This window comes from Diachasmimorpha longicaudata, chromosome 10 (genome assembly GCF_034640455.1).
Source record: "Diachasmimorpha longicaudata isolate KC_UGA_2023 chromosome 10, iyDiaLong2, whole genome shotgun sequence".
Taxonomy (NCBI): domain Eukaryota; kingdom Metazoa; phylum Arthropoda; class Insecta; order Hymenoptera; family Braconidae; genus Diachasmimorpha; species Diachasmimorpha longicaudata.
In genome coordinates this window covers 5019937-5038524 of record NC_087234.1, presented here as the reverse complement: position 1 = coordinate 5038524, position 18588 = coordinate 5019937, and the positions used below count along the sequence as shown (strand labels likewise).

Sequence of the window (18588 nt, the reverse complement as noted above, 5' to 3'; positions counted from 1 at the left end):
TTCAGCGCACTGGTGGCTGTTTTTTGGGGTCTTTTCGTGGGTTATCACGGGTACATGATAAATTGGATCACCGTACACTGGAAATTGCGTGTGGAGGCAGTGAAACAAAATGGCGGATAAACAATCGAGTAACTGACCTTTCTGAAAACATTTCGGGTGGCGCTGAGCTACAATTGGTGAACTGGCGGTTGGTAAGGCAGGACCTGAGGATTTTGGCGGGATTAGACAGCGAAATTGCGATTCTGGGCTGTTGCCGTGATCTTCACCAATTATTTTTGTCTGTTTTTACTCGGTGATGAGATCAATGAACGATCCTCGAGGGATACATCACCGAGAAGACCGCAGGGTAAGCAGCACAAAGTGTTAATGATCGCTCTGCAAAAGTGCTCTTTCACCAAAAGGTGAGGTCTGTTGTTCTCTTAATGACCGGAGGGGCCCTAGGATGACCGCCTTCTGCATTTGGCCAGCCAATACGAAGGCTTTTCGCACACAGGCCGGGTACTTGTCAGGCCCCACTCTGGATGACTGCTTCAGGCCCTCAAGGGAGCCCACGATAAGGGCAATTTTCGGTGCCTTCGAACCCCAATTCAATTGATGTACCTAAACAGGACTGGCTGGTACCTGAATTATTGCTCCTCCTCTTTGGCGAGATATTGCCCTCAGCCGGAAGCGAAAACTCGATTAAATAGTAATAATTTCAAAGCAATAGTAGCATTAGGATTCGATAATTAATATGTTATTAAATTAATATGGTCTTAGTGGCAATGTCAAAGGCATCGCAAGGTCTTTGTCCAATAAAAAATGTGAAATTTTGTAACAAACCATTATAAAATATAAAAAAACCCATTCACAATCGAAACACATGTTCGCAACAACTTGGGCGGTTTGCGAATTTCATTAATGCCTGGGTAGAGGTGAAAAAAAAATTCAATAAGGAAATCGAAACGCGAACGGCATACGTGACACGATTCGAAACTGCTTAATAATTAAACGACTATTTCTTTAAATACATTTTCATTGTTGTCCTCTCACTTTCTGGCCAGTTGTACGGATTTTCTCCTTTCGAGTGGACAATTTCTAAATTCAAGAGTGTTAACAAATCAGATCAATAAATAATGAGATAAATAATGGATTGTAATGAAAAACCTGAAAACCCCACTGTTCCACGAACTTGGAAAATAAGTTTTAATTAATGTATTTCGAATCGAAAAAATTAATTACCCGATTCGGAGAAAAATAATTTATTCATAATTATTTCAGTTCGGATATTTGAGATTAGTCAGTCGTTTATTTCAAACTTCTCTCTAACGTTCATTCATTTGCGGCTGTTATAATGTACCTCGAGTGTTTACATTCAATTACGATGAGTGAAAAAATCACAGATTGTTCAATCACTCGGTCGTAACGCGCAAAAGGAGTCGCACACAATTGCTGTCAGTGTAAAAGAGTTTCTCATTAGTTCTCGGCATATTTTTATTTCAATTGATCGATTTAAAAAATCTCCGGTAATTAATTAATTCAATTTTGGAATTAAAAATAAGTAAATTGTGAACAGTAAAAATTTGCAGTGAAATCGTGACAACTACTAGCAGAATTAATTGATAAATAATCATGGTGAGTGAATCAAATTTATAAAAATTGAAAGGACATCTCAATTTATGCGTCTGATTATCATTAATTAATTCTCATTCACTAATCAATGTGAATTGATTTTCCGTTGCGCGCGTGATTGAAATGAGTATTTCCCGGACCGCAGATGCGGTTCCGGTCGTCTTTAATTTTATTTTTTTTCCCAGTGGCAGTCGATCATTCGAGATTTCTGGATTTTTCCAATGATTCTAATTGTTTATGGAATCTGGAGATTAAGGAACTACCTCCGAGCAGTTAAATTAATCTTGACGTTGAATGGGCCGAGGATTGTTCCTTTTTTAGGGAATACAGGATATCTTTACGATGAAGATCGTAAGTAACCACTTTGGTTTAATTTTAATTTATTTACCAACTGATTAGTCTTTCTCCTGAAAAACTAATGACCTAAATCACTATATTTCCAGTGCTGAAAACAATGTCCCACACCGCGTATACGACGTACGGCTCATTTTTTCGTCTCTGGGTAACAGCATTTCCCTTCGTCGTACTCCTGGAGCCCCGTGACATCCAGCAAGTCCTTAGCAGCACCAAACACACGGACAAAGTCCTATTCTACAAATTGCTGCATAATTTTCTCGGCAAAGGACTCATAACGAGTGATGTGTCAACATGGAAATCTCATCGTAAAATACTCCAGCCGATATTCCATGTCAACGTTCTTGAGCAATTCGTGAGGACCTTCAACCGCTCTTCCAAGACTTTGGTGAAGTGTTTGGAGGGCTCTGGAGAGCTAGGCGTCGATATCACTCGCACCGTTAATGATTCTGTCTACGAAATCCTCAACGGTAATTCCTAAATCCTGCAGGTGCATTTTCTAGCGAAGCCTTGATAGTATTGCCCATGACTTTTGGTGCCCCAAAGATGAGATAAAAAATTCTGTAAACCATTTACCCCCTAGCAGATTATCTAGATTATTTTTCACTTCTTTACAAAGTCATTCAACCCTTTATCCACCCCCAGAGACAATTCTAGGGAACAAGAAGGAATGCGAGATTTCGAACTCACCCTTCCGAAAGGGTCAGCTCCTGTTCTCGTACCGACTGACCCGACCTTGGCTCCTCCTGGACTGGATCTACCGGAGGACAAGCCACGGAAAGCGTGAGCAGAGCCACAGGGACGACCTCTCCCTCGCCTGCGAGAGGGTCCTCAAATCCGCCGGGAAATCCAACAGCATTTCCCTCCTGGAGTTGATGGTAGAGGCCCAGGGGAAGCACAAGGACTTCTCGAACGACGACGTGAGGAACGAGTGCTGCACGTTCATGCTGGCGGGACAGGACTCGGTGGGCTCCGCCTTGGCTCTGACCCTTTTCATGCTGGCGAAACACAAAAAGTGGCAGGAGAGGTGCCACGAGGAGCTGACGAGGATTTTCGGGGAAGGCCAGAGGGACCCGGAGGTGAGCGACCTGCGGGAGATGCGGTGCCTCGAGATGTGTATCAAGGAGACCCTGCGCCTGTACCCGAGCGTTCCCTTCTTCGCTAGGACTCTTGGGGAGGACGTGAAAATAGGTGAGGGAGAGACGAGATTATCTCATCGCATTAAGAAAAATCAGTTCGGCATCCGGGAAGAAATATATTATTTAATTTCCCTCGAATTCTTCGGAAATTTAGCTGACGATTTCCTTTCAGGAGAGAAGATCATCCCGAAAGGCTGTGGAGTGTTAATAATGCCGTACAGCACCCACAGGCTCCCCCATCATTATCCGGACCCCCACGATTTCAATCCAGAGAGATTCAACTCGGAAAATTCATCTCAAAGACATCCCTATGCCTACCTCCCGTTCAGCGCTGGCCCCAGGAACTGTATCGGTAATAATTGACCCTCCTACGAGCACAAATCGAGCTCAGAATCGATTCTAAAGTAGAAAAAATGTTCCCAGGGTACAAGTTCGCACTGCTGGAGATGAAGTCGCTCATCAGTGCAGTTTTACGAAGATTTCACCTGGACGTGGCGCCCGGGAGAGAGGAAATTTCACCAAAATTTCGAGTCACCGTCCGGGTGAAAGGGGGAGTGTGGGTCAAAGCTCGCCCCAGAGACCATTCAGGAGGAAAAAATTTAGAATATTGTAGATAGAAAAATTCACTCAGTTTATTGATGAGAGAAAATGGGTTTTTTATTCATTTTATGTTTTAAATAAAAAAATATTTAAAAACCAATCAGTACTCAGAAATAATTAATCTCTCAAATTACTATAATTGTTCCCCTAACCGTTTATCGTTTCCCCGAGTATCGTTAATTTTATGAGGCATCATTTTATTTTCTAAGAAATTAGAAAAAATAAAATCTCATTTCTGGAATCATAATGAGTCGATATATACAATAATTGATATGAAAATTGAACTTGAAAGCATAATCCCTTTATCAATTTGAAAGACGAGTAAAAAATATAAAACCAATTTTTGAATGCGTGAATCCATAAGGCTCTCAACAGTACGAACTACAGTTGGGCTGGAGATTATGGTGAACGTGGCTGTCGGTAAGGCATTACCCTGGAGTACCTGACATTCCATTTGTGAGGCGATTTGCGATTTTTCTAAGGCTCCAGAAATATTCAGAAATCGATTTTTAAGTTTTCCCTTTTTTCTTGGCTCCTGGGTCTCCTACAGTAATAAGCCCCCCAGCGCGGTTAGCCACGTTCACCATGCCTTACCGACAAGCACGTTCACCATCGTAGTTCATGCGCCATCACTACGATATTTGGGGGTTGAAGCCGCTTCATTAGCGTCAGCAATCTCCCCTATAATCTCTCGTTGCACCAGGTCTGTCACCCCCCAGTTCCACCCCAAACACCGCCCAAAAGCAGAGCAAAGCAGAGGTAGTGACTCCTCGGCCTGCTCTGGACCCAAACAAACCACTGACAACCGTTTAAAAGCCATCTCCCCGAGGTATAAATCCCAAGTCATCAATTTGTGAATGAACAATTGAAGAAATCAGTGAAGTGAGTGACTGGGGGATCAATACTCCATCTGAGGTTCTATTTTCGTGTGGTTTAAAGGTTATGTGAGGTTCCCGAACGGTTTTATCACTTCCAGGAGCTGCAGTACTTGCGAGAAGAGTCGAGAAATTCATTGGGAGATTCTTCTCAAAAGAATACTTTGCAAGATGAGCAAGAAGAAGAACATGGCGATTGACTTCCAGGACAATATGATCCTGCTGACGAGAAAGTACTTGAAGAGGAAGATCCTGTGCCCCGAGACTAAGTTCCGGCATCACGGCAAGGAGCGACAGAACATCTTGGAGTTGTTGAAGAGGACTGTTGAAGCTGGTGAGGATGATTTGAGGTAGATTATGTTATTTCAATTGTACGTGTGGAATTGTTTTAATCTCTAGGAGAAAGTAATTCGGCTCTGCTAATTGGTCCTCGAGGGAGTGGCAAGACAACCCTGATAAATTCAGTCCTGAAGGAGCTCTCAGTGTCTAAATCCTTCAAGGAGAATGCTCTCATCGTGAATCTCCACGGTCTGGTTCACACGGACGATAGGCTTGCTCTGAAGGACGCCACGAGGCAGATGCAACTGGAGAATGTCGTGGAGGATAAGGTCTTTGGGACGTTTGCCGAGAACCTGACTTTTCTCCTGGATTGCTTGAAATCAGGTGACGAAAACAATTATCTAAATGACAAAAAATCGTAACATTTCACTCTGGGAAATGGGACTATGGGGCTTCCCTATTTTGCGATTTCCCTTTCAATTTTTTCCTCTAGTATTAGTCCCTCGAAATGATGTTGAAATGTTTTATACAGGTGACAAGAAACGCTCGAAACCCTGTATCTTCATTCTCGACGAATTCGATCTTTTCTGCGCCCACCAGAACCAGACCCTCCTCTACAACCTCTTCGACGTAGCCCAATCAGCACAAGCGCCCATCTGTGTCCTTGGTATCACCTGCAGGCTAGACGTGATCGAGCTGTTGGAGAAAAGGGTCAAATCGAGATTCTCCCACAGGCAGATATTCCTCTTCCCCGGGGAGAATTCTGGGGGTGACCAGCCAACAACAGCATTCGACGATCGTCTGGAACTCTTCAAGGACCTTCTCAGCATCCCAGATGATGAGAATGTAAACAGGATCGAGGAGACGTATGAGGACTGCACCATTGATCCCCAGTTTGGGGGTATGTGGAATGATTACGTCGAGAATCTTGTGAATAACGTCACCATGGTGAATCTGCTGAAGAGAATGTACCAGATTGACGTGAGCGAGAGGAGCTTCAGGAACTTCCTGGCTGTAGCTGTGGGGACACTCGATGAAAAGCATCAGAGGCTCGAGGTGAGGGGATTAAGTGAATTTGGAAATTGTCTCGGCATTTTTTCTTGGCTGTTTCATTGATTATTCTTGGCGTTGGGATTCTCAGGTCAACGACTTTGTCGAGGCCAGCAAAATGTTTACCAGGGACGACAAGGTGGCTATGTTGGAGGGACTCTCTGTCCTGGAGATGAGTTTGGTAAGTGTTTGGGCTGTTTTTCATTATTTTTATTTTCTGAATAAATTCAATCCTAGGAATTCTCGCTGAAAAATACAGCAGCTGAATTTGTCACTGATTCACGAGCTTTTCTACTCCCCACCAGCATTTATTGATTTTACAATTTATTTTTAGATTATCGCAATGAAGCATGAGACTGAAATTTACGACGGCGAGCCGTTGAACTTCGAGACTGTCCTGAATCGATACATCAAATTCGCGAATCAGACGTCCTCAATTCAAACCGTCCAGAGGCCAGTAATAATGAAGGCATTTGAACACATTAAGGTCGGCACACAATTTTAATTGCGAACAGACAAATTGCATTTTTACATTAAAAATTAAACGGTTTATCGTCCACCTACAGAACTTAGAGCTCCTCACTCCCGTGAATGCAACAGCAAGGACAGAAAAGGAGTATCAGTACTTCAAATTCCTCCTGAGCCCTCAACAAGTTCTGGAGGCAGTGAAGAACTATGTGGGATTGCCCACAGAAATCGCCCAGTGGGCGACAAACAGCCTCCAATAAATTATCCCTCCACCTCTGGCCCCAGGGATAGAAACATGTGGAATCAGGATCATGTGCCATTTTCTAAGAAAAAAACTTAATTCTAGCAGAGTTTCCTCAGCTTTCTGACTCCTTACTTTTCCCAGTCTTCCCTGTGTGGCTCGCTCTCTCTCGGAAAAGTCCTCCCATTCCTCGTATGCCGTTTATCCTCGTTCTCTAGCCACTACCTATTGACACCCTCAAATGCTACCTGGAGTGAAGGAGTGGGAGAAATTCCTTAGAAGGTATTTCGCATGAAATTTCCTCAAGGACACGTCCTGAGTTGGGAAAGTAAGGAACTCTGCTGTACAGTCAATTGGGGTTTTGCATGATTTTTTTTTTTAAATAAAAGAAAACGTGTCTAATATTGTTCACAAATTTTGTCTTTCATCAATTTTATCGGCAAAAAAATCATGCAACAGCACAATTGGAGTAATACCTCAGCCAATAATTAAATTAGTTAACAATACAATAACATTTGGAGAAACTACATAAAGAGTGCCACGAGTGGTGAGTTGAATAATTAAAACTATTAGTGATACTTACGATAATTAAGTAATAATATTAATAGGGTAAATCTGTGTTCATCTTGCTCACAAATTCAACATTTTCAGATGGATCATTCTTTGTTTGAGGTCCTTCACACCTTAGTCCAATTCTATTGATTATTGCTCTCTAATTATTGAGTTAATTAGTACAATTTTGTAGATAAGTCGCGTAATTAACATATCTTCATCACCTGTATTTATTCATTCGTCGATTGTTTAATTTATTGATTATTTATTAAAGACATCAATCCCAGTAAAGTCAAGATAATTAATAATTCCAGTGATTAAGGTAGAAGTATCGGTGGCAATCGAGGGAGACGAGGAGATTCCATTGTCCATTGATTGTTTGATCAATTGAGTTGAATGTAAATAATTAAATACCTCGAGTTCTCCCTTTTAAACTCGATTAGATTTTAAGAATCTTTTTTAGCACTGAGAAGGAAAAGGATATGAAGATTGAGGTTATTGATTGAGATAATTATAATTTTCGCTTTATTATCCATAAATATCTAGAGAAACTGTGAAACGTCCGGTGAAATTCGTCCGAAAATTAATGAAAATGATAAAATTGAATAAACAGTACAATAATTATGTCCTCAGCAGTCAATTTGGCAACGAAAATGAAGTGAATAAATAATTGTATTACCCCTTGTATACAAGATTGAATTATTGAATCGTGTAATTCTGTATGCGAAAGACAAATTCATTGGGTCTGTTTGTACATTTCTAATAAATTTCAAAGTGAAGAGTCAATGTTTCTGAAAAATTACCTATAATTTTTCTAATCATGCTTGTCCAATGGAGTCAGCACAGCGATATTTTTGACTGGTGCCTGAACACCCCGAAGGTCTACGGGTATTTTCTGCTTCTTCACTTTGATGCGCATTGATGTTAATAATTTATTCAATCTTTTAATTTTTACGTATTTCTCTAAATAAGAATCGTGACCAGGGTTCAGTCCCACTGAGGGCAGTCCCTGAAGCATGCTGTGCCCGGAGAAGGGCCTGAGGGCTGACAATGCTCTACTGACTCCAACCTAAAAATTGTTTAATTTGATTTTACCTGGAGCGAAGAAGTGGAAGAGCTCCTTCAGAGGGATTTCACATGAAATTCTCTCAAGGACATGTCTCGCGTCAGGAAAACTAGGGGAATTCTAGTGTACTTCTGACTGATTAAATGGATTCACTTTACCTGGGTGTGTTTCACTTGATGTTCGACTAAATCAGCGCCAAGAAGCTCCTCGTGTAGGGGCATTCGAACGGGAATCATTAAATTAACAAACTGCAATAAATTTTTACAAAAACACTTATGAAAATTTACAATCGTTCTTCAATCTCTCTGAAGTGCTGATTATTTCCATAATGAGTGGTTTTAGGTGAAAACCATCAATGAACATTTTTGTAGAAAATGTAATTCCCTGCGAAACAGGTAGAACGACATTTTTTCTAAAACCAATGGCAATCGAAGTAATCACGCAAAGGTGGGAACGTGAATTAAAACTTTCGTTCGTTACCCAGAGAAGGATCCATGAGGTGCTGAATGACCATGCGCTTAAACAGATAACAGTGAGACACTGAATACCAAGAAGGTACCATCCTCCTCCTTTGAAAAGTCCACGCCGGCCTTGGGTTGTGGGCAGGGGGTGGGGATTGTCCGCGAAGAACCCGATGGAGATGACCCCCCAAGCTCCAGAAATGCCTGACCGAAAGAAATGTTAAGATAATACGCCAGTTGAGGCCAGGGCGCAATTGTAACAGTTTATTCAAGGAATCAATGTCTCGAATTAAATCAGCTTTTCGATTGAATTCACGTCGTCCTGAACTGATACAAATGAAACCAACCATGAGTAGCAAAAGCTCCCACCGGATCGTCAATCTTCAGCCTGTCCACCAGTGGCATCGTGACGCAGGTGAGGAAGCCCCCGATCATTCCCACGAAAAGTGCCTCCCAGGTCCGGTAGAGAAAGCACCCCCCAGTGATGGCCACCAGGGACCCGAGAATCCCATTGATCTGGCTGAGAACGTCGATACCTTTGGGGTCGGCAAGACTGAAGCCCAGGCCCACCAGGCCACCACCCATGCTACCCATCATGGTGGAGACTGCACCTCTCGCCGCGTACTTCCACTTATCCTCGGCCACACCATACGATGAGCCACTGTTGAAGGCCAGCCAACCCCACCACAGGACGAAGAGCCCCATGATGGCGTTGACTGGATTGCCCAGAGGAAGAGCGCCATAACCGTGGTCGTACCTACCCAGCCTGGGACCCAACATCATGGCACCAGCTAAAGCTGAGACACCACCAACTAAATGAACAGGTCCTGAAAGTGGCGACAATCAGGGAATTTTAATTCAGGCGTTTAATTTAATCCTAGAACGCCATCGCCATCAGTCTGATAAATAGGTTATTCTCACCTGATCCAGCGATGTCAACCGCCCCCCAGCGATTCAAAAACCCGTGATCCCCCCAGACCCACCCAGCAGGCACACAATATACAACAGTATTCAGGAACGAGAATATACAGTACGCCTTGAAATTACATCTCTCGGCCATAGCTCCACTGACGATTGTCGTCGCGGTTGTCGCGAAGCTCAGCTGAAAGAGAAATGCCGCACACATCTGTCCCATGAGCTCATCGGACATCATGGGATCCAGGAGGTAGCCACTGGTGCCTATGAACCAATTCGTCGGGGCATCCACTCCAAAGCTCATCCCGTAACCGAATGCCCAGTATGTCAAGCCCCCAAGTGATATGTCCACCACGTTCTTCATCATTATGTTGACTTCATTCTTCAGGGAAACACAACCTGACTCCAACATTCCGAAGCCCGTCTGCATCGTGAAGATAATGAAAGAACTCGACACTATCCAGCTACTGTCCTCCATTGTTATCGCGAACGAAGACGAAATGAACTGATCGCTTTTGTTTGTCACATTCGCTTTGGAAATTTCCATTTTAGTTTTATTATTTAGAATTATATAATTTTTTTGGTGGAAGGTCAAAAATAGAAATTTTCAATTTTTTAGACTTCGTTGTTCCCCATTATTTCGCTTTACGGACCGCTCAAAAATCTCCAGGAATCACTAGCAATTTGTTCTTTCCCTCTGGAAATCACAAATAAACTGTTGTTGAGCTCAATTTCCAGTTCTGTTACACCCGACCAAGAAAAACAGTTGCAAAACTGAACGGAAACACTTAAATAATTCAAAGGAATAATGAGGGAAGCCCAAAGGGAATAGTCGAGGACAAACTCACCCCCAGGAAATCACGAAAACACTAACTATTCTTCGGTTTATGATTTTTTTGTCATTTTATTGGCGTTTACATCGATTAATTGGATCCTATGACAATAAAAACTTCACTGAATTAATAAAACTCATAATAAATTTGACTTAACAAAATAATCCCTCCCCTCATCATTATAGAAATTACCAATCCAATTTTATATTGATTTTACATTGATTCGACCGACCGAAATCACGTGAATTGAATTTCCCTGAAAAAATCCACGAATTTCAGTCGAATCATCAATCAAATAGTCGCCATTTTTTCTCTTAACTAAATGATAACATTATATTCATTGAAAATACAAGTAGCAACACTAGCCTAACAGTGAAATAAAAATTATCACGCCGCTTTTCATTGATTTTGTTTTTTCATATATTTCTTTAATTTTTAAAATTATTTTACCCCTGGACGACTGCACCCACATTTTGCCATGATTTATTCGTCATCTTCGAACAGCGAACTGATACAATTCCCTAATTAATTCAACTAAATCATTCAATCAATCAACAATGCGCTATTAATTCGGCATTACGAGAGACACGGACAATTTAATAAAAATAAATGACTGATGTAATCCAAACAATTAATCAATCAATAAACTAACCGGTTTCGCGATTTATTTATTTATCGACGGCAAAATACTTGTCAACAGAACTTAATGAGTGACAGAAAAAAATGTCGAGTGACAGTGGGAATAATTATCGATGCTGATGAATAGAGACTAGATTTTGAGACCAGGAGACGATCGAAACGAGAATAAAAAAAATTTGGCTTATTGATTAACACTGGTGGATGATTAATTTTGACTCGGGGGAGTTTTAAAATGCTGACAACGCTTCCGGTGCTACAGAGACTACGATTTTTATCATTTTTTAGGGTCGTCACTCATTCTTGGGAATTTGCAGACTCTAGATTATTTTCGAAACCTTTTTTGGTGATTTTATTTCCACTCGTGGGGATATGGTGCGCCATTGTGGAGGGATGAGGACCTAGTGGCCATACACGTTCTCATCGCTGTACGCAATGTAGAGGAAACAGTCCTCCTCGTGATGTTCCTACAGAGGAAATATATATTTGTTTATATATCTCGATGAATAATCGATAATAATGAACTGTACAATTCTTCGTGGACTGATATATCAATTGATGATGAATCTAATTTTAAAACACAACTGTTGAGCATTTTGACGGATGTCCCGATCCTTGGGTACTTATAATATTGATGAAAACTTAGTCCACATTCCGAGACGATGGAAAAATGCCAAAATTTCCCCCCTTCATCAAAAATAACCAGAAGACATTGATTTTACCTGATAGAGCGAGCCCATGGTGGCACTTGTGGGTGGAATGATGTTGTTTACGAAGAAGAAGAGCGCATCCTCGGGGCGAAGATGTATGCGTTTACGAATCAAGAAGTAGAACTGACCTACCGTAAGATCGGAGGGGACTAAGTACTTCTGCTTGTCCAAGTCGCTGATCTTGGCCTTTGGTGCTTTCTCAACGATCACCTGATTGGATTGCCAAGGCAAAATATATAATTTATATTTTATTGACTGCTGCCAACGACCTCCACATTTTTTTTATATTTTAAGTTATCTTCTAGTGACTTGAAAAATTGAAGTGAATCGTAAAAAGAGGAAATGGCAACGGTCCAAGAATTGCATTGAAATTAGCACGAGGAAAAGGTAAATAAATATGATGACGTGCCTAATACTCATTGATCATTGTTTTCCTCGATAAATAAAGGAGTTGACGGAGAAATTCGTCGTATTGAATAGAAACTGAATTTCTGATTTTTATTCTTAATCCCTCTTTGTCACAGTAGCCAATGATTCTACCAAAACAAGTCATAAAATCATTCTCGCAGCTCTCGAAATTCCTCAAAAAATATGTCTCCTGAAATTTTCCCTTAAATCGACCATTTTCCAGCCTAATTCAACATGAAAAAAATACGTTTGACAAAGAGGTGAATTTTTTTCTACCTCTGGACAATAACTCCATTCCTAACAAAAGAATGTCATGTGAGAGACATCATCAACATCGTCATGACGACAATCCCAACGACCCCAACCCCCCTCTCAACCTGGCACAGTCCACTCGCCTGTTCGCCCCTCCAAAACAATCTCCTCTGCATCAAAAAAACTTTGATTTTCCCATTGACATGACGAAACTCGTAAACACGACCGTTTCACCTTGTTGTTTATTCCCTCGTACGACGTAGAACCCTCCCCCCTCCTCTTTCTTGCTCACTTCACCTCGTCGAGGCCCAAAAACCTCTCAGTTTCGAAAACAAGAAAAAAATAAAATTTCTAAAAACTCCAAAAACTCGCGTTAGATCGTTAAAAAATCGGTGGAAAATAGAAAATTAAATATTTGGTAACGTTCACAAGTCCTTGGAGTCCATTTGTGTCGTCATCGACAAGTGAAAACTCTAGACTCACGGATTTTCCCGACCATTTCCCCGAGAATGCTCCAAAATCCGGCAAGGGGTTGACTTCCCCTGGAATTTCGGAGCGCGTAATATTAAAAAAAATATTATTGGCAATGTGATAACTCACTGGAACCCTGTCGGGGTATTTTCGACGAATTTTCTCGCCCTCGGCCTTTCGTTTCTCAAAGGGATGCTCCTCCTTGTACTGGAACTTCATATTTCGCACGTTCAAACGCTGAATTCGCGGATTTCTTCGTTGTCTGCTGCTCTCAAGGGTTTTTTAAAGACTCAGAGGGATCTTTCGTGGCGATCTTTCAAGGTAAATAACGAGTTTTTGGTTTTGGTTGTCTGGTGCGTCCACTCGACAACTGAAAAACTTCAGCGGACATCTGTAACTGTCACAACATCACGATGCGCATGCGCTGGTGTCACGTACGCGTAATAAAATAGTCCCTCTATAGCCTTTATGTCAATTTAAGACAGTAATTTTTATTTATATTTGTCGAGGGCAAAAAATCGCAAGTTCTGCGGGTTTCCCATTTTTTTGGAGATTGAAATTCAAATGAGGATAGTTTCGCGAGGCTTTTTAACACTTGATAAATGAGTTTGAAGTTTCAGAGGGTGGGGAGTGCACGTGATGATGAATTTCGCAATAACATTGCTCCAACACAAAAGTTATATTTCTTTATCGAAAAAAAACAATTGTCATCTTCTATTGTTTTAAAAAAATTGTGCACAGGAAATAGGAGTAACTAAAGCATTTTGGAGGAAATAAGGATAATTAAACATCGCAGAAGATTGTAAATCAATTTTCAACATTTATTATACTCAAAAATATACAATAAATGTCGAATGACAGATGTTGAATGAGAGGCTTAGAGAATAATTTACTCTGCATCGTCTTCGTCGTCGTCGTCCTGGCTCGTGATCTGGAAGTAACGCAGCTCGTACGTGTCCTTGTCTTTGGAGACAACACGGAGCCAGTCACGAAGCTTGTTCTTCTTCAAGTACTTCTTTGTCAAGTACTTGAGGTATCTGCACAAATAAGTTCCTCTAGATTAGTGCAAATATCGATCTTCTTATCGAGTAAAAGCTATCAGGGGTGAAACAATACATAAATTTCACCTGATAGAGATCAGTGTTTAGGATATCTTGGTTTTAGGTTAGGGATGTTTGACATTAGAAGGTATAAGAGGAGGATTTAGTTAAGTAATGAACAGGATCGACACCCACCGCTTTGAGAAATCTACGTCACTGTTGACTGAGAGCTTATTCTTGTTGCGCTCCAGGTTGACGTTGTTTCCAAAATTGCCAGTCTTGCCATTGACCTTTATCCTCTCCTGGAGGTACTTCTCCTGTAAAAATCATTCCAGAAATTCAGTGATATAAATTTGTTTGTTTGTAAATGCCTAACTAAATCGAAATTTGATGTGAAAAGACTCTAAAGATTAGAAAAATCCAAATGCGTCAACCGTTTCCTGAGAATATTTCACCAACCACTGGAATTACGAAGAAGAGTTACTCCACCTTTTTGGTGAACCATTGAATTTGGCACAGAAAATCATTTGTCACTTTTTCTTCTCAAACTACTCCCTGTGGAGATATAGGTAATCAACAATTCGTTAGTCAACAAAAGTACTCACGAAATTCGCAACATCCATGATGTTGTCCTCGACTGGATGTGTGCAGTCGATGGTGAACTTCAGGGACACCTTCTTCTTCTGGCTTTTACCCCTGAGGTGCTGTTTTTTGGCCACAATGGCCTTGGCTGGCTTCTTGGCGGCGACTTGCTGAAAAATTCGGAAAAGAACCCATTAATTCCATGTGAGTCTAGCAATCGAATTCGCCGTCCTAACCCCCAGAAAAGTAATCTACAGTAATCCAGCCCATCCACACGCAATAATTCACGAAAACAATTTCATGACGTATCCCAAACATCACTGATTGTTATTTACACAATATTTTTTTATCCTATCGACAATAATTCACTGATTTTCTAAATTTTTAACGGAGGAACAACTCACCGGAGCCATGTTTACGTGATGTCGAAGACAAAAAGAAATCTTGTCAGGTGGCGCTGGGCTCAACAAAAAAAAATGGCCGCACCATTTGGCCTATCGGGGGGTTGCAAAGCGAATGATTGCGGGAGAGGGGATGACTTTGAATCGTTATTGGTGGGAGCCAATTTCCAATAATTTAAAAAATGTAGTTATTCAATAAAGCGATCACAATTGCAATTAATTTTTCAATGGAACAATTATTTCCCAGTCTTAGACAGCTCTCGAGCTTCTACAAGATCCTCTCATTTCCCTGGATTCTTCAAGATATCTCTCGAAAGTCTTCCAAACTCATCATTCATGTCCTACGAAACACCCGCCATTTCCTACTCTTCCCCCATCAGCTGTGGACAGCATGGCAAACGCATGCAGCCGAGTCACCCAGAAGACAACAAAAATGTCAGGAGTATTGAAACCCCTCACCTTCGAGGTGATAAACGAGTGCAAAACAACCAAAGCCAGAACCGGGAGAATGTTGCTGATCCACCATCACGTTAACACTCCTGTCTTCATGCCTGTTGGCACTCAGGTGTGTTGGGATAGGCCAAGGGTGGCTACGTGGGTCACTATCAAATATTCAGTCTAATTTTAAATTTATTCTTTTGACTTTATTTTTTTAGGGAACTCTCAAAGGATTGTTGCCACAACAATTGGAGGAGCTAGACTGTCAGATCATGCTAAGCAACACCTATCACTTAGGAACACGTCCGGTGAGAGCACTGATTGATTGTTTATTTATGTATCCACTTAAATTGAATTAAATTAAATTTGGAAATTACTTCACGAATTTACAAATTCGCAAAAAAATTAATCCAACCAATTTTCAATTAATTAAGGGTCCGGAGATACTAAAAAAAGCCGGAGGTCTCCACAAGTTTATGAACTGGAAGAGAGCCCTTCTGACAGACTCCGGAGGCTTCCAAATGGTGTCTCTCCTAAAATTAGCCGAAATAACCGAGGAAGGAGTGAAGTTCAGCTCTCCTTACGATGGATCCGAGTGCATGCTAACCCCCGAGCACTCCATCGAGATCCAGAACGCAATTGGTGCTGATATAATCATGCAGCTAGATGACGTTGTGGCCAGCACCACTACCGGGCCGAGAGTCGAAGAGGCAATGCACCGGTAAACCCCATAAAATTTATTTGTTTTTTTTTTTCTAACGCGAATGCTTACTTCAACTGCATCGATTATTCAAAAATCTCGCTTTTCGTACAGAACAACTAGGTGGTTGGACCGTTGCCTATCAGCTCACCAACGTCCCACGGAGCAGAGTGTCTTCCCAATAGTTCAAGGTGCCCTGAACCCCGACCTACGAACCCAGAGTGCGACCAAGCAGTCCAAGAGGGAGGTCAATGGATTCGCAGTGGGTGGGCTCAGTGGTGGGGAGAGCAAGCAGGACTTCTGGAAGATGGTGCACCTGTCAACAGACATTTTACCCAAAGACAAACCCAGGTACCTGATGGGGGTGGGATTCGCAGTGGACCTGGTGGTATGCTCGGCCCTTGGGATCGATATGTTCGATTGCGTCTTTCCGTCGCGAACAGCGGTGAGTCGCAAATACTGCGAGTTTTTCTTTTTTGAGAAAAAATGTGAAATACAATGGAACTTACTCTTCCCAAAATTATTTATTTTTTTCCATTTTTTATTCCGTAATATACCTTAAATACTGTCTAAATCCTGACTAAAAGGATCTCTCAATTGTTCTTCCAGCGATTTGGTTGTGCATTAGTAAGATCTGGACAACTCTCCCTTCGTCAGAGGATCTACAAACACGACAGGCGTCCCATTGACGAAAATTGCGACTGCAGTACTTGTAAAACATACACACGAGCTTATCTCCACCACCTGGTGACGGTGGAGACCGTCGCCTGTCACGCACTAACCGTCCACAACATAGCATTTCAGCTGAAGCTCATGAAGGACATCCAAAGCAGTATTGAGAAGCAAAATTTTCCTGAGTTCATCCGAGAATTCATGTTGACAGTCTATCCTGACAGGAATTACCCAGAGTGGATCGTCAAGGCTCTTGGAGCTGTCAACGTGGAATTGTCGTGATATACGGCTGGATTTTTAGACCAAAAATTATTCCTACTTGTCCTTTTTATTTTTAATATTCATTTTTCGATTTATGGGGAGGGGATCAGAAAAATTGATAATTTACAGTTGTGGAGGTTTTATTCGTCGGGGGATATCACATGAAGTCGTCTGAATCATACCCTGATGCCTCTGCATTCGTCGTCATCTTACTCTCTTGGAATAAAGATGAATAATTCCTGAAAATTGGACATGTTGGATTCAGGGATGCGTGACACAACTGGGAAAATAGAGTATTCACCATTTTCTTCGTTAAACCTCAAGTCAATCAATTAATAACATCAATTAAAAATAGTGAAAACTTAGTACTTAAGCACTTGATGTTTCCGAGAAAGATTTGGAAAAAAAATCTCCAACTATTTAAGTAAGTTATTAAATTGATTTGAAAAGACAGATTTATATTGATTTTAAGATTAAGTACCTTATCTCTGCCTCCTCCTCTCGCTTTTTAATTTCTGCCTTCTCCTGCTCCTTCTGGAGCCTCAGCAATTTTTTCTTATCCTCTCTTTCCCTCCTGTCCCTGTCCTCCCTCTCCAATCTGAAATTTGACTCGGCAGATCGTTTCGTCTTGTTCAGACGATTGACTATTGTGTTCAGTCGTTTGGATACGTGAATTTTACGAACGTCCTTCTCCTTGTGAAAACCAACCTGTCCTACCTCCATTCCCTGGGTCTTTTTCAGATTAGCCCACATTGTGTAGATAACGTCGACGTCATTCACTTTGTTCCCCTCGATGCTGTTGGCCTTTACCAGCTGAGCTGCATCCTCCAGGACTGATCCTGGAATGTCATCGATAGTCTGACCCTGAAAAAATGGAAAATTACCCTCTGTAATTGACGGCAGATGATTGATGATGTTTTAGTTTATTATCACTCACTGGGCGAAGTCGCAGATAAACATGAGCCGACGAGAACTTGTCTACGTGAAACCAGACATCCTCGGGCCATCCCCATTTTATCAAATCCTCGTCTAAATCCAAAAATTTGTGGTTAAACTATTAGAAATCATGAAAGATGGTCCTCTAATTTATCTCCAGATTAAGAGTTCAATGTTCGCCAAACGTCAACAATAATAATGTAAACAATGTCAATGTCTGAGGCAAATAAAATAATATAAATTCAATTGTGTAATATTTATTGAGAGAAAAACTCACTCTCGTGTTTGTCAACTCCCATGAACAATGTAACCGGTGGTTGCACCACTAAAAAAAAAATAAACATTCATGATCAACAATTCTGGTGAACCTAACCTAAGCGGCATCCAAATAGAGATTGTATTGTTTGCATAAATTACATTGATTTATCAGATTAATTCGAGTACAGATGATTGTTAGGAATAATTAGCATAATTACCGTCACTTTCAAAGTAGAATACCATTTTTTGAACCGAAAATATGAAGAAACACGTGGAGAGTGTTTTCAGAGCTGTCAAGAGGTAGAGGATCTTTATGTCGATAAGGAAGGTATTTTTATAAGAATACAAATAAATAAATTCAAAATACCAGCAATAAATT

General features: G+C 41.2%; 7 protein-coding genes across 12 annotated transcripts; 3 read left to right on the top strand and 4 right to left on the bottom strand.

Moving 5' to 3' along the window:
• Positions 1-235: 235 nt before the first annotated feature.
• LOC135166863 (probable cytochrome P450 4aa1) lies at positions 236-3804 on the top strand. 2 transcript variants are annotated; one of them, XM_064129536.1, is made up of 7 exons: positions 236-346; positions 433-1614; positions 1797-1962; positions 2055-2435; positions 2611-3156; positions 3277-3456; positions 3528-3804. In XM_064129536.1, the coding sequence occupies exons 2-7, from the start codon at positions 1612-1614 to the stop codon at positions 3719-3721; spliced, it is 1470 nt and encodes a 489-aa protein (XP_063985606.1). In that variant the 5' UTR covers positions 236-346; positions 433-1611; the 3' UTR covers positions 3722-3804. The 2 variants fall into 2 exon arrangements, with proteins under 2 accessions (XP_063985606.1, XP_063985607.1); XM_064129537.1 differs by having other exon boundaries at positions 239-346; positions 442-1614.
• Positions 3805-4348: 544 nt separating this feature from the next.
• LOC135166864 (origin recognition complex subunit 4) lies at positions 4349-7955 on the top strand. Of its 2 annotated transcripts, XR_010299762.1 has the most exons (8): positions 4349-4586; positions 4681-4913; positions 4979-5242; positions 5391-5914; positions 6000-6089; positions 6243-6395; positions 6475-7164; positions 7269-7955. XR_010299762.1 is itself a non-coding variant. In XM_064129538.1 (7 exons), exons 2-7 carry the CDS (start codon positions 4751-4753, stop codon positions 6634-6636), a joined length of 1356 nt encoding a protein of 451 aa, XP_063985608.1. In that variant the 5' UTR covers positions 4349-4586; positions 4681-4750; the 3' UTR covers positions 6637-7955. The 2 variants fall into 2 exon arrangements, 1 of the variants encoding a protein (XP_063985608.1); XM_064129538.1 differs by having other exon boundaries at positions 6475-7955.
• A 22-nt stretch (positions 7956-7977) lies between these two features.
• On the bottom strand, positions 7978-10544 carry LOC135166862 (putative ammonium transporter 3). 2 transcript variants are annotated; one of them, XM_064129534.1, is made up of 6 exons: positions 10460-10544; positions 9618-10308; positions 9044-9523; positions 8716-8900; positions 8394-8483; positions 7978-8238 (listed from the first exon to the last, which is right to left on the bottom strand). In XM_064129534.1, exons 2-6 carry the CDS (start codon positions 10156-10158, stop codon positions 7984-7986), a joined length of 1551 nt encoding a protein of 516 aa, XP_063985604.1. In that variant the 5' UTR covers positions 10159-10308; positions 10460-10544; the 3' UTR covers positions 7978-7983. The 2 variants fall into 2 exon arrangements, with proteins under 2 accessions (XP_063985604.1, XP_063985605.1); XM_064129535.1 differs by lacking the exon at positions 10460-10544 and having other exon boundaries at positions 8096-8264; positions 9618-10355.
• LOC135166870 (gamma-aminobutyric acid receptor-associated protein) lies at positions 10488-13320 on the bottom strand. Its single transcript, XM_064129547.1, has 3 exons — positions 13051-13320; positions 11803-12000; positions 10488-11547 (listed from the first exon to the last, which is right to left on the bottom strand). Exons 1-3 carry the CDS (start codon positions 13138-13140, stop codon positions 11482-11484), a joined length of 354 nt encoding a protein of 117 aa, XP_063985617.1. The 5' UTR covers positions 13141-13320; the 3' UTR covers positions 10488-11481.
• Positions 13321-13721: 401 nt separating this feature from the next.
• On the bottom strand, positions 13722-15037 carry LOC135166869 (large ribosomal subunit protein eL22-like). The gene is made up of 4 exons (XM_064129546.1): positions 14948-15037; positions 14567-14713; positions 14157-14278; positions 13722-13958 (listed from the first exon to the last, which is right to left on the bottom strand). Exons 1-4 carry the CDS (start codon positions 14954-14956, stop codon positions 13811-13813), a joined length of 426 nt encoding a protein of 141 aa, XP_063985616.1. The 5' UTR covers positions 14957-15037; the 3' UTR covers positions 13722-13810.
• Positions 15038-15195: 158 nt separating this feature from the next.
• LOC135166865 (queuine tRNA-ribosyltransferase catalytic subunit) lies at positions 15196-17466 on the top strand. Its single transcript, XM_064129539.1, has 5 exons — positions 15196-15509; positions 15601-15690; positions 15817-16103; positions 16197-16527; positions 16692-17466. The coding sequence occupies exons 1-5, from the start codon at positions 15336-15338 to the stop codon at positions 17034-17036; spliced, it is 1227 nt and encodes a 408-aa protein (XP_063985609.1). The 5' UTR covers positions 15196-15335; the 3' UTR covers positions 17037-17466.
• LOC135166866 (coiled-coil domain-containing protein 25) lies at positions 16588-18519 on the bottom strand. Of its 3 annotated transcripts, none has more exons than XM_064129541.1 (5): positions 18428-18519; positions 18229-18276; positions 17953-18044; positions 17497-17902; positions 16588-17254 (listed from the first exon to the last, which is right to left on the bottom strand). In XM_064129541.1, exons 3-5 carry the CDS (start codon positions 18026-18028, stop codon positions 17173-17175), a joined length of 564 nt encoding a protein of 187 aa, XP_063985611.1. In that variant the 5' UTR covers positions 18029-18044; positions 18229-18276; positions 18428-18519; the 3' UTR covers positions 16588-17172. The 3 variants fall into 3 exon arrangements, with proteins under 3 accessions (XP_063985611.1, XP_063985610.1, XP_063985613.1); XM_064129540.1 differs by having other exon boundaries at positions 17497-17879; XM_064129543.1 differs by having other exon boundaries at positions 17953-18168; positions 18428-18512.
• Positions 18520-18588: the final 69 nt, after the last annotated feature.